The sequence below is a fragment of the Meleagris gallopavo genome, chromosome 13 (assembly GCF_000146605.3).
Source record: "Meleagris gallopavo isolate NT-WF06-2002-E0010 breed Aviagen turkey brand Nicholas breeding stock chromosome 13, Turkey_5.1, whole genome shotgun sequence".
In the NCBI taxonomy this organism is placed as follows: domain Eukaryota; kingdom Metazoa; phylum Chordata; class Aves; order Galliformes; family Phasianidae; genus Meleagris; species Meleagris gallopavo.
The window spans coordinates 12,420,054-12,434,178 of record NC_015023.2 but is presented as its reverse complement, the minus strand read 5'-3'; the positions used below and the strand labels follow the sequence as shown (position 1 = coordinate 12,434,178).

At 39.1% G+C, this 14,125-nt stretch overlaps 1 protein-coding gene across 1 annotated transcript in view; it reads left to right on the top strand.

Annotated features, from left to right (window-relative positions):
• Nucleotides 1–6,757: 6,757 nt before the first annotated feature.
• PKD1L2 (polycystin 1 like 2) overlaps nucleotides 6,758–14,125 on the top strand; it is a 33,571-nt gene continuing 26,203 nt past the window's right edge. Inside the window, exons 1-8 of the mRNA XM_031555411.1 lie at nucleotides 6,758–7,501; nucleotides 8,038–8,202; nucleotides 11,133–11,318; nucleotides 11,473–11,583; nucleotides 12,008–12,155; nucleotides 12,371–12,600; nucleotides 13,251–13,655; nucleotides 13,751–13,755. Coding sequence (XP_031411271.1) covers nucleotides 7,195–7,501; nucleotides 8,038–8,202; nucleotides 11,133–11,318; nucleotides 11,473–11,583; nucleotides 12,008–12,155; nucleotides 12,371–12,600; nucleotides 13,251–13,655; nucleotides 13,751–13,755 — 1,557 coding nt within the window. The 5' untranslated portion in view covers nucleotides 6,758–7,194. The remainder of the gene's footprint in view (nucleotides 7,502–8,037; nucleotides 8,203–11,132; nucleotides 11,319–11,472; nucleotides 11,584–12,007; nucleotides 12,156–12,370; nucleotides 12,601–13,250; nucleotides 13,656–13,750; nucleotides 13,756–14,125) is intronic.

The following is a 14,125-nucleotide window of genomic DNA, read 5'->3' as shown; positions in this document are numbered from 1 at the left end:
TCCTTTCCATTTTGTCAAATTTAACCTAGGCTATTCTATTAGCTCACAAAATATCACTGCTGAACAACGAGTTTTTTTTTCTTTAGGTATAAACAGTTCCAGAGCGAACTGAGCAGCACACCTTTGAATTAAACACCTTTTTACAAATAGACACTATTATAAATTCTCCCATATGTGACCTGATTCTACCTGGCTATCAGCTCCTTGAAGTCTCTGCGAAAGTATGGCAGGAATAATTAAGAAGAAGGGGGATTTTTAACTTCATGCATTTCTTTCAAGATAAGGTACTTAACTGAGTTCAATGTTGCTAATTTTAAAATCCTCTAGGAAAAGAATTATTTCAATATAAAGCATGTGATTGCAGAGGAAATCACAGGCTCCATTGAACGTGAAGGATAAAAAGACTCTTTGCACAATCATATATTATGCAATTTTATAGGAGGTTACCCTAAAATCCGATTTTTTTTTTTCCTGCTAAATCACTGTTGTTCCCAAAATGTTTTAACATCCATTCCTAAGTCTAATTGATCATTTATAAACATCCACACTCATTGTATTGAAAACACTATTTCTGCTACAGGTGACTGCTCAGACTCCTGTTATACACCTATATTGCTCTTCTCATCCTTACCCTGTGTCTGCCGACTTATCTTTACCTTGAGAAATCACCAGGACAGTATACCTTTGTCTCCATTTGGAAAGCACTGATGGAAACAAGTGATAAAAAAAAAATCAGAACTGCTAACTGTTCAATTTTCCTCTTTTTACAGTGAAATGGATTAATATCCAAGTATTTATTTACAGTTATAATGTGTAACTGTTGGAGGAAGTAGATGTGGATTAGGTGACTTCTCTAATTTCATTGTTTCACAGTGTTCCTTCTCCCTTTGCAAAGATGTGTTTGATGGGAGAGCATGGAGGAAGTTATAGAAGTCCATGTTCTAGAGAGCATAGAAACCTTTTCCACTTCTCCTTATTCTTCTCATCTATTTTGAACAAGAAAGAAGTTCAGTTCAACTATCAGAAGTTCAGTTCAATTCCCCTAAGAGCTGAAGTTCTTCGTCAGCAAAAAATTGCATATCCTTATGATGAATCTGAGGCTGTTTCCTATTCATATTTCCATGTTTGCTTTTTGGTTTTGGCTCAAAACTCTTCTGCAGAACAATAGAAAGAGATTAGAAAGGGAGCTGCTGCCTTTAGTGGGCCTATAGAACTACGAGCCCTCCTAGATTTTGGAGAGACTGCCCAACTATCTCTGATGTTGGGCTTACCAGACACATTATAACTCACACACACATATTTTCCAGACCAACATAACTTCGGGCAGACTGTGCTGTCTGCATGAAGAACACATGGTTTTCTGTAGTGTGAGATTTTCAGCGTGTTACTGAAGCCGCTTAATGGAATAGTCTGCATTGAAGGAAAGAAGTGAGAAGAGGGCAGTGCTTACTTTCTGGCTGTATAAATAGTTGAACATTTGTACAGCTCACATTGCTAGTTAATTAAGCTTCTTTTATAACAATAATGTAGTTGCCACGTGTCTACCTTTGTACTTTTGGTTTACTTACACAAGAAGCAAATCAGTGCCTTTTGAATCAGGGAGAGACCAATCCTATTCCTTATCTCGATATTGAAATAGAGGTACTTATTCAATTTACTTTAATCACAACCTTTCCATTATAAAATTCAGATTATAGTTAAAGCCCATTAACAAAGATCAAATTACCTGACTACATCTTTAGGCTGTGCTAAGAACTTCCAACTAATAACTGTTATCCATTATTACCAAATAAAGGCTCCAGCAGTAAAGCTGATAGGAACTTAGGGCTGCTCTTGCTGAAATCATACTGACTGCTATCTCACTGTACCAGGAGACGTAAGCTCCAACATTCATCTCTGTTAAATATTCTCTTATTGACATCGACTCATTTCAAAAGACATATGGCCAGCACCAATAATCCTCTTGCACTGTCCAAGTCCAAGTGTAATTAATATAGTTTGTGTCAAACAACAATAGTTTCCATATATTGTTCAGATTAGGCTTTGTTTAGATCATACTAATTACTTTTACTGGTTTTGATGAGCTTTGTTGTGAGACTTCAGTACATTTTGTAATAAATAAAACATTTTTTTTTACAATAGCATGTACAAATATTACCAGAAACACTGATTTAATCATTCAGATAAGAACATTCTGTAACTGAGCATTAAAACTCTTCAAGCACTGAGGCACAGAACTGCTGCCCCAGCCACACTTGTACCTAACCAGACTGAGCTCACCCACTTATTATAATGCCCAAATATTCAAATGCCCAAACATTTAAATGTGAGACATTCAAATAAGTAAAATATCACAATACCCACATAAACTTCCTCATCATGAGATTTTCATGACCTTACCTGCACTTATTATCATCCCAAGACTACCCACATGTTTTGTTACTTAATGATACAGTTAAGCAGTCTACACTCAGATGTCACCTGACTATAACAAGAAAACAGCTCTTTTTTGCTTTTTAAATGTTCAGCATGTAAAAAGCTTTTTACATGTTCAGCAACATGTTCTCAAGTGGGCCAAGTGCCAGTGTGGAGGATAGCATTTTCATCCTTGACTGAAGCTGTAAAAATAGTGTTACAGGCATCTAAAGTGAGAAATGTTAATGTTGCTGCACACCGTCCTGCCTTTTAGCCTATTGCACATCTCTGGGACAACATCAAATCAAAAGCAAGAAAGAAAACTGTTTTCTGGTTTCAGTCAGGTGCCATTTGAGTGCAGGCTGCTTAACACAAAAGCACTGTTCCAAACAGCCTCTGGGACCTCTTCTCAACATGGGGACTGTGGGGCTGATCTCTTTGGTAAGGTTCTTTGAAATCTGCTGATGAGAAATTAAAATGTGTAACACAGCTTTTCTTCCATGTTCTTGTCCAATAAGCTTGGAAATATTTCATATCAAGACGGAGCAAAACAAACAGAAGATAGATGTAGGACTGCCTTAGAAATCTCTTGTGCTCACAGAAATCTGAAGAGATTGCAGAGATATCAGTGAAGTTGCAGTGGCTGTAATTTATGTCTAAGCAATTTTTTTGCCTGCTAGGTATATGTACTAGGAAAAGTTCAGCTTATTTGTATCTACCAGTGTTAATGTTTTACTCAGATAGGGTGCCTTTAATCACTACTTCTTTCATTAACACACACATCTAAATTGTGCCACTTGTGATGATAAGAACACATGAGATGTCAGCAGATGTTTCAAATAGCTCTGCGACTTTATATGTGAATTCAAGTCCAACCTTAGCTATCAATAGCCCTAGCCTGATTAATGTTCTTACATGGCACACGTTTACTCTTCATCCCAATAGTCAAGATTCTGCTGTGGGCAGCAATAAAACATAGGAGCTATCTGTGAGAGGGGGAAGTATACATGCATCAGCTGTATGGCAAGTTAGGAAAGTTGAGCTACTAGCCCTAAGGTAGCAGTACATGCTTCTATAAGGACACTTCTCAGAAGAGCTCCAGGAACTTATCCAGACACCAACTATGCCAGAAGGTAACCGTACACATCCTGTAAACACAAATTATGTCCAATTCAGCAGCTCCTGAATGTAATCCAGTTTATCTGCACTCTGACCCTATCGTTCCAGGTATGCATATCTAAATTAATTATTGCATCCTATAAAGATAAGAATTATTTTCTGTTTTTCTTAACAAGATAAGATCACAATTGGCAGGACTCACTGGGAAGTTCACTGTTACCACATGGAAAATTAGACATTAGAACCACAACAAAAACAAATCCCTTTGATTCAGCAAACAAGTGGATCTTGCTATCAGGACACCCAGCCCAGAGATCAGCAAGGAAGGAGGCCTGATTGTGACCCCCTTCTAAAAGCAGTTGATAGATGGACTCTTCTAAAGCACTCTGTGGATATGGAAGATCTATGTGTACATAAGTACTTTTCTCCATAACTTTCCAGGCAGTCTGTTCCATACTCATTACTTCCTTCCTGGGTAATAATGAAACAGACCTTTTCAAGAAGCAGTTTGGCACACAGTGGACGTGCATGTGACACACAGTCTAAACTCAAGTTAGTGATACCTGAAAATCATCTTTTTTTCTACCTACATGGCAGGGTAGTGTAAAATGGTTTTCCATTTATATGATGTTCACAGAAAAGAGATACATTTCTATTTCAGACAAAATCTATTCATGACACCCAGTAATATTCAGGAATGTAAAGATGGGATATCCTATAGAGAGTAAACTTGCTCTTCCTTAAGGCAAATGAACAATGGCCAAAATGAAGAAGGGTGTGATTTATCCTTTCTTATTGGCAGCTCTTCACTTCCTTAACTCTTCATATCTAATTCTTTCTGGTCTGTGGGGGAGGATTGTCAGGCTGTCTTGCTGGGCTGCCACGGTCTTCTGAAGCACAAGATGAAGAGAGGCTGCACTGCGGTACAAATCAGGACCACCACGAAGTCAGTGTGGACACCACGCCTCTCCTTATCTGTGCACCAATAGCACAGTGATACTCTGGAACTCATTTTCCTCAGAAAATCCCAGGGCTCCCTGTAACATTTCTATGGAAAATGAGAAACTTATTCCAACATATGCAACAGAGATCATAAACAAAGGAGTTATTCACAGCTTTATCACAGCTTGGAGTGAGGGTGTGAAAATATTGAGAAAGCTTTGTCATTAATTTCTAGTCAAAGCTTGCAAAACACCACTGTTTTGTAAGCCTTATATTTGCTGGACAGTGTTTCAGTTGGAGCTGCTGGTATGTAATATGTGCTATAAAGGTACACAGCCTTTCAGGTGGACAGCTACAACTGAACAGAGATGAACAAATCTCAGCAAGATGGGAAACTTCCACGGAGACTTCTGACATTAAGAAAACTGTTTGTAAAAATGTACTTCTGTTGAAGAAGAACGCAAACAGCATGTTTCCTACAATATGAAAAAATCCAGAAGCAACGTTTATTTGAAATTAAGTCATTTTTTAGTTAGGAGTGAAAAAGGCTTTCAGGAATTTTTTCCTGAGGACTCTAGTTGCTAATTTTGATGCTTTTAAAACAGATTTTTCTTCTTTGTAAAAACTTTTCTCTACCTCATGGTAAGCAAAATAAATGGCCAGACTGATTTAATGACACTAAAATGCATGAAACCAAGAAACTGCAAAAGAGAGAAAACTATCTTTCTTCCATTCCCCATCTGCTGTAGGCAGCTGAGGAGTCATTTACAGCAACTGTAGGTTAGGAAAAAAAAATCACCCTGCTGTAGAAATTGCTAACAGTATGTTCACTTAAAGAGCTTGGCTTTATTTGTAGATATTTCCAAGCATTACTCGTCCTTTATGAGGCCTGTTTCAAAATCCATCAAAGTCAGAGACAAGATTTCAATTAACTTCAATTACTTTGGAGCAGATCCACAGGGGACAGCCTGTGGCACCTCTGGCATTTTTAGCAGTATGTTCATGTATTCAAATTTTCAGTTGCAGAGTGAGAATTGGATGATGCTACAGAATTAATCCATCACACATGTGAGTCAGTGGCACTTACTGGCAATGCAGTCTGTATCACTGAGTCAGACACATTTAAGTACAGTCTCCTTCTTCATCCTTATGTTTCTCACCTATGAGGCCAAAACAGAAGGGCTATCTGTCAGCTTCTCCAAAGCCAGGAAAGTCAGCAGGGCCCAAGGAAAAGCAAGGACTCTAAAAGGGAATCTCATGAAAATGTGCAGTGACATATTTCTCTTCTCCCCCAGGAAAAGGGATGGATGTGTGGATAGTGACTGGGCCGGATACATCAGACAATCGGAGTATGGAGCAACCATCCTCAAAGGTGGGAATCCCAGACTGAATATTCCATTCTCATCTGCCACAACAGCCCTCTTTATCAATCAGAGATTAATGTGGGAGCTGGAGCAGGGGTTCCATAGCTGAAGCAAGTCTCAGTTTTCAATTGCAATAGGAGAGAGGGCATCTAGCTCAGTGATTATCCTTCCCCCGCATGACATTTTCTTTCCCCTTCCTCTCCTATTGTCCCATCCATTAAGCGCTTTCCCGCAAACTTTCTCTTGAAAACCCTGACCATAATCCTGCTTTATCCAGCTGAGAAAGGTGACTGGAGTTGAGGTCGAGAAAGGTCTTGAGGCTGAAGATCATTCTTAAATATTTCTTGGATACAGTGCAATGTTTCTGCTCATCCAGGCCTTATAAACCCAATGGGTATTTTTTGTAAGGAAGCTCAGAAGCACTGAGGGATTTCAGCTCCTAAATGTTGCTGAGCTAGCTTCACAAAGTCCATCAGCAGTCGGTGCAGTGCCCACATCAGGCTCCCAACTATCTTTGATGATAAAGGCAGTATTTACATTTTTCCAGATCACTGTATCAACTTCCAGCTTTCTCTTCTACTTACTAGCAGATGTGAGGTAGCTCTGTATAGTTAAGCAGCTTAGTTTTTAAGGGCTGATGGGAGCATTTCATATGGGTGTGGAACTCTAAACAAGCACAACAATTAGGTCTACTGGGAACAGCTGAGATTAACCCTAGTGTATGTAAACAGGTAGGCAGGATGAATATGATACAATAATTATAGGCATCTCCAAAATTAGTCTCCAAAAGAAGTACCTCAAACAATCACACTAAAAGAATAATAATTATTAAAAACAAAGCAATTCAAAACAATTGAATTATCTAGAGGAACACAGTGTGTTTTACCATCTAATGACTTCTTGTGTTTCTCATTTTCCTTATTCTTACTGTTGTGTCTCTGTTGTCATTGTGAAGACCTCTGGCCTTAATGCTTGTACAATGATATCTTTGATGGAGAAGCTTTATCTCACTTTCACATGTGTCCAGTAGCAGCATACATCAACTTTATCTTCTCTGCTCAAGAGGAAAGCAATACTATCATATCTTCTCTTCAAACTGACTTTACATGGAATGACGTTTATACAACAGGCCTCACAATGGCCACTGCAGTGATTTAGTACCAGCATTTGCTGTGTGTGTCCACAGACACAATCCATTATATATCCCATTTGTTCCACGTACTATTGCAGCTGTTGTTGCAAGCAGAATAGAGGAAGGAGGAATACTGATGACGTGACAACTCAAGCTTTTGAAGAAGGTAGCAAAAAGAGTGTTGATGTGATAAGCATTCCCAGTGCCACACCGGGCACTAAGATGAGAATGTGGCTTGGGATCACAGTTCTAATTTCTCTTGCTGTATGTTTGGCTATGGAGGAGGCAACTGATGAGGAAGGAATCCCTTGCTCAAAGCATCAGCTAGCTTTCAACAACTCATGCTATGAGTTTGTTACACTGCAACGTACATTCACAAGTGCCCAGAGGTGGTGTGAGAGAGGAGGGGGGCACCTTGTCTTTATTGAAAATGAGGAGACTCAAGAATTCTTGCAGAAACATATTGCTGAGGATCAGGAATGGTGGATAGGACTGATTTCAGACTCCCTGCTGAATGAAACTACTGACGGTAGGTGATTTTAAAATCTTGTCTTCTTTAGAACTATCAGTCTGTGATGCTTACCTGCCATGACAACAAATGCAATCTATCCCACTATAGATGTCTGCTGAAAAGCCACTTTTGTGGCTTTTGTTGCTGTAACTTTAGATTTATATTAAGATATTTTAATTGTCCGCTTCGCTTCTCAGTTGTATGCTGTCATCATTTGCATTTGATCTTGCTCTTGTGTAAACACACATTAGATCAGCTTGCTGACCCAGTGAAAAATATGTGCTGGGTTGGTTTTCCAGTGGACAAGCAAGCTAAGCATCATGCTGGGAAATGCTGCAAGATCTGATGCAAAGAAAATGGTGGAATCTTGAGGCTGAGAGTCTGGGGGGAAGAAATGTCAGATTTCATGTAAAACTCAATTGAAGATTTCTATTCAGACAAAACTGTCTTTCCTTCAGTAGGAGCAAGGATGCAGATTTGTTCTGCAGACTCTGACTCTTTAGTTGTTTTCCTGTGGGAAATAAACACTCAGGAAATATATATTTTGTTGACAGGGTCAATTATTTGGCTGGACACCTCAAATATAAACTACAGTAACTGGTACAAGGATCAGCCATCTCCTTATTCATCTGTGTGTGGATACATCCTGAAGAATGCCAAGTATCAGTGGGGTGTGACTGAAAACTGCAGCCAGGAATTTGACTTCATTTGTCAGTTTGGTAAGATGGAACTAAGAAGTGAGCTTACTCTATTCACAATTGTGCATAAATTGTCTTGCTTCTTTCAAAGTGGCTGAGCAACAACCTGACGTTTATTAAAAGTGAGCAAGCAAAAAACCATACAAGCCCAATAGATGCTCTTTTTCCACTTTGTTGGTGATCTGTAGTGATAGAAAGAAGAATCCTAAAATCACCGGGTTTCAGAACGGTTACAAATATGAACTCACCTACCTATATGATTGCTCTTAAATTCTTAATCATAAATATGGGCCAAAGCAAGCCCATCCAAATAATTTCTATTCGTCACAGAAGCAAAAATACAGCCAGGCTTCCAGTGATACTTGTTCTAGCAGTCTGAAGTAAGCAAATGTGAGAGCAAGTTTTTCTTGTTTCTTCTCAGATCCTTCCATCAGTTGAAGTTCAAGGGCTTCCCTGGGCCAAGGATACAGACAAGAGCCTGTTCTTCCTTGTGCTCAGACAGAAAAAGTACGGTCATTATATCCCTTAAACTGGTTGGAACAAACAGTCCTGGAAAGGAATGCTGGCAGTATTATCCCACTTGACATACAGATAAGAGGGGAATTTGTGTTTCTTGCATTTTGCACATAAACCAAGTATTTTAAACTGTAACTAGATCGAAGGTCACAAGCACTCAATGGCAAGTCTGGCTGTAGACTCATTAATACAGTCTTCAAATCCAATATACAAGTACAGGTTACCACAAGCCATAGCAGGGCTATTGCAATGGTCTGACATAATTAACGAGTCATTCCATAAACAGCAAAATGAATAATGTTTTGTTTCCTGTCTTGATCTCCTGTTCCATATCCCCTCTCCATCCTTCTCCCCAGTCCCCCTGCTCACTCCTATATTCTCAGCACTTTCTGTCTCTCCAAATACTTCTCCCTCTGTCCCCGTGGCCCTGCAGGAGCTTCAAAGCCATCAGCTGTACCTGCTGGCCCTCAATCATAAATTGGGGTATAATTTCTACTCATAATGGAGACACTGATGCAGTTCTTTCTCTTTCACCTTGCTATTGATTTTCATGAATTTTTAGGGTTTATATCTATACATCAAATTTGGCTGAAGATGACTAACATTAAAAACGACTGGGGGAGTGGAAATTGGCAGACAGTACAATTCCTTCAGCTGATTTTCCTTGCAAAAACAGATTACAATTATTTTTTTTCCATTACAACCACAGTAGACAACTATCTGTTTTTAAGGAAGCTACCATCTGTTACCATAGGATCTGACTTAAAGCCCATTAAATTCAATGAGAGTTTGCATTATTGAGCAACAGTGCCCTGCCCTACATCCATCTTTTCATTACCAAGGAAACTGAGAACAGATTGAGGTAATTACAGCCTTGTTTTCAGTATCTACAGCCTATGTCCCTTAATGTACATACATGTTTCAATAATAATGTAGACTCCTCTTTTACTAGCTTTCCATGCAAGGAATTTGAACCACAACCCTAACAGGGACAACATTCTACTCATTAATTCCTCTGGGTGCTAAATGTTTAGAAGTCTGTGCAGCTCCACTACTTCAGTTTGCCTCTGTAAAATGGGCATAGTGATATTTAAGTCCCTCACACCCAAGTACTGTGAGGCTTGATTCACACCAAGTATGAAACTTCATATGAAATGTATAGGTAGCTCCTATAGTGATATCACTATTTGAACTGAATCTCTCTGATTCCTTGTAACTATGCACATTTGATGTCCTGAGATATGTTTCTAAAAGCATCTAACCAGAGACAGCATTCTGCCTTCATCCTTTCTTTGACTCTGTTCTAGAATGATTTGTGCTTCTCAGCTCAAGCAGAAGTTTTCCTTAGTTCAATTCACTGCTCTTATTATTTTATCCTACCAATTGGTGCTCTGTGAATTAGGAGTCTGCTGTAGTAAAAGTATACATATTGAACCAGTACAAAGGAACACACATCTGGTTCTATGCATTTTCATATGTAAATTTACTAAGACAGCAAATACTATGAGAACCCTCTATACCAAGTAAAGAACAAATAAATGGAAGAGATAATAGCTTGTAATATAGTTTAACAGCAAATTATTTTCCAAGCTTATTTAGAGAGCTCTAATCTGTAAACTGATCATGTTGCTATAGCTACAGCCAGGCTTAGATTTAGCTTTAAATAACAGTAGCATACAATTACTGCAGTGTGCAAATACTGGCTCTGTTAATCAAGGTGCTTAAGGGGAATGATCAAAACAGCAATTGGAGGACAATGTCTTTAATCCTGAGACAGCTGAAACAAAAACATTCTTTTGCAATACTCTCATGTAAGAGCTTTTCATCCTCCTCTTCTACATATCCTGATTGCTAAAGGATCCCAAGAAATCTGAAGGGTAATTAACTGCCACAGAATAACCCAAGAATGAGGTGTTTGCTTTTAGAAATATGACCTTACTCATTTGAACAGTCCTGCTGAATGGAGTCTATTGAATATCACAAAGGAATAAAGATGTCTTTGTAACAGAAATGGGATCAGGTCCTGTACTTTATATGCAAACACTTCTCTGATGCAATTACCTTAATATCATGCAAATCACACACTGCCACGAAGCTTTCTGAAGTAAGATGTGATCATCTGCAGGTCAAATAAATGCTACATGTTTTTCACAAATGTATATTTATTCTTTTCAATGGCAATATTTTCTTTTATTAAATATGTTATCAAATTTTTGTTTAAGGTGGTAAAAAGCATGAATCTATTCTTTTGGATTTTAAGAATGGAAAAGTGTTTGATGCTTTCTTCTTTTTTCCATTTTCAGTATTGCTTAATTTAAGAGGGAGAAAAGGAGAGAAAGAGAAACAAAAGGGGAAAAAAAAGAATATGCAGGAGAACTCCAGAAGATTTTTTTGGAAATTCAAAAAGTTAAATCAGATTATTTTTTCCCTATTAGAAAATGGCCAGAGCATTGCTTGTGATAATTACAATGCCACCGTACAGTGTGGATCAGGAGAAGTTATTCAAATTGGAGAGTCATTCTATGGAAGGAAGACCCCTCACTACTGTGTATTGGAGACTCCTCCCCAGAATGGCACGGAGGAAGAATGTAGCTGGATCAGTGTCAGAGAAGAAGTGGCAGGTAGTGTCTTTTGGCATGGGGGTTTGCTGTGGAATTTTGTCTAGAACTCAGAACAAGATACTAATGCATCTCTACCCTTGTTTCTGTGATTGTCTCTCACCTGAATTATGACAGCTACAGACAAAAACACTAATCCATATAAACTTCCTTCCAGGACAGTGTCATGGTCTTCAGGCCTGCCAGGTGGCAGCAGATGGCACTTTCTTCGGAGATCCGTGTCCAGCTTCTGGAAGCTATTTGTCCATTCAGTACCACTGCAAAGACGGTAAGTGCGAGAGGGCTGTCAGTATCAACAGCCTGTTCTTCACTAGGCTGTAACACTATGAGTGTAATATTTTTCTCAGAAATCCCTGGAATGTTCTTCTTTGAACACTCAAAATATTGAAGACATAACAATGTAATTTCTCTGTCCTTACTGACAGCTCCAGAGGGTTTTTGATAGGATAAAAAGCCAGGAAATCCATACACATAAAATACACAAATAAAGTTATATTCCCACATGAATATTGACCAACTGATATGGAGAAGAATCAGATCCTGATCGCTCCACTAATGCATTCAAATTGACAGCAGTGTCAACTCTGAAGTTGAACTCTTTGAAGAAGGCCTGTTCTACCAATGCATGAAAATCAATTGACTTAAGCAAGAAATGTAGACAAAATGGCACTGAATTCTGTTGTGTTTTACAGGTCTGCAGCTGATTGTAACAGATACATGTTTTATTTCTGAAAACATCACAATCACTTTGAACTGGCTGCTCTCTCCATACTCTGGCAACCTTTCCTGCATCATTAGCACTGGAGATGGACACACTGTGGATCCTTACTACCCTCTAACGTAAGATATACCCTTTATATATCATCAGACAAATTCCCTGTATAGAACAGAAAAATCAAGGGCATTTGTTTTAGTGTGAAGAGCCTTGTCCACCTCCTGACTGCAGGAGACACGAGTCAGGTCAGAAATTGGACAGCTGTGACTGCTGTTGTCACATAAGGCTGGAGACTTGCCAGGACAGTTTTCCACAAGTGGCCATTCTCTTTCTGTTCTAGACTGCTCAGCAACGTCACACATAGATATGCATCTCCTGGGGAGTTTGTTGTTTTTGTGGAATGCAGCACCAGCGAATGGCATGTGACAGCACAGAAGCGGGTGATGGTTCAGGACAAGATGGATGAACTAAGCATTACTGGGTGCTACAGCCACCACCAGTCTGGGAACGGCTCTCACTGCCAAACGCTGTATGGAGAGTTGTTGTGGATTCAAGTTGAACTCAGTGGAGGTAAGGGTAATTAGTCTGTGTGGTTTAAGTAGCAATCTAGATACTATCCTAACCATGGAATGGACGTAGGATTTTCATTACAGAAAACAGCTCTTTTTTTCCTCCTCTAATTGTTGCCTTTCTGCAACTGAACACTCCAAGCTCTATTGTAGAGGTTCTTTTCCCAGAGGGATTACACCACTTTGAACATAAACATAAACCCTTTTTCCCTCTCCACAAATCTGACAAAGCACGACCTCGACTTTAGTCACATGAATCTACATGGAGCCAGTAGTAATATTTCTGCATTTGAAGTTAGGAATCCACAGAAATGCCTCTCCAGCTGAGGGTAAGAGGATTTCACACTAAGCAGGTCATATTTGCTATTGTATATTTTGTTCTCACGTCGGGCTCCTGGAATCCGCATGTTTAAAAAGTTAAATTCAGTAGCATTTGAATTCTCTTGACTGCCTTAATGCTCACAGCAGAAAATGTGACAGACTTCCATAGCGAGCCTAGATGGGCACAAAAACACTTGGAAGTGACTTTATTCAAAATAACTGCATTGCTGCAGTATTGTTATGACTCTAGAAATATTTAAATTTTGTATGATACAGAATGGGATTGCCTATTATGCAAGCTGTGAGAAATTTTGAACTGTCTTTTTACAGGTAGCAGAGTGACCTACACTGTATTAGCAAATAACATGACACTTATTGAGTCCAGTGCAGAAGAAGGAATTGCCTCTCACAACCTGACACTTGACAGTGCTGCTCAAGAGCTGCTAGGCCCTGGGGTACATCAGCTGGAAATCCGAGTGTCCAGCAACACAACTGCACCAGAGATCTTGGAGAGCATCGCTGTTCACTTAATTGAGCCAGTGTCTGGTCTTCGGGCTGTATTAGCTTCTCACACGCTGCAGCTGGGGGAGAATTTGGAGATAAATGTCTCTGTGTCTCATGGTGCCCCAGCTAAGTTGAGGTTTGAAGTGGTTGGATCGAATGAAACTCATGCTCACCAGGAAGACTGCCCTCAAGGGGAACCTCAAACATACATCATTCCCGTGCACTCTGAAGGTACAGGATGCTGACTTATGTGTTTCTAAGATGTTCCTGTTTGTTCATATATATAACTTTCCAAGTTTATACCCCATTTCACACTATTGTGATAGAAAATGTGAGGAGTTCTTAGCACAGATGACAAAGAAAAGGGGAGCTCCATCCTCATCTGCACATCAGTCTCCAGCACATAGTTTTTATTGGACTTAGGAATCAGCTTTTTAGCATTTTTTCTTCCCATTATTAAACAATCAAAGCCTTTAAAACATGGGACTAGCGAGATTGTCTTTAAGAGATAATTCAGTGGCAGAAGACAAAAAAAAAAAAATCTCCTTTAATGAATTATTCAAATCCCATGCAAGAGCTGGCACACCAGAAGCTAATTATGATTTTGTTTTATGTTTTAAGATTTTCAACATTAGAAGCTTTCTTGGGCTTCTGTATACCCATTTGAACATCCCATCCCCTCAGGTAGAAAATCTCAAACA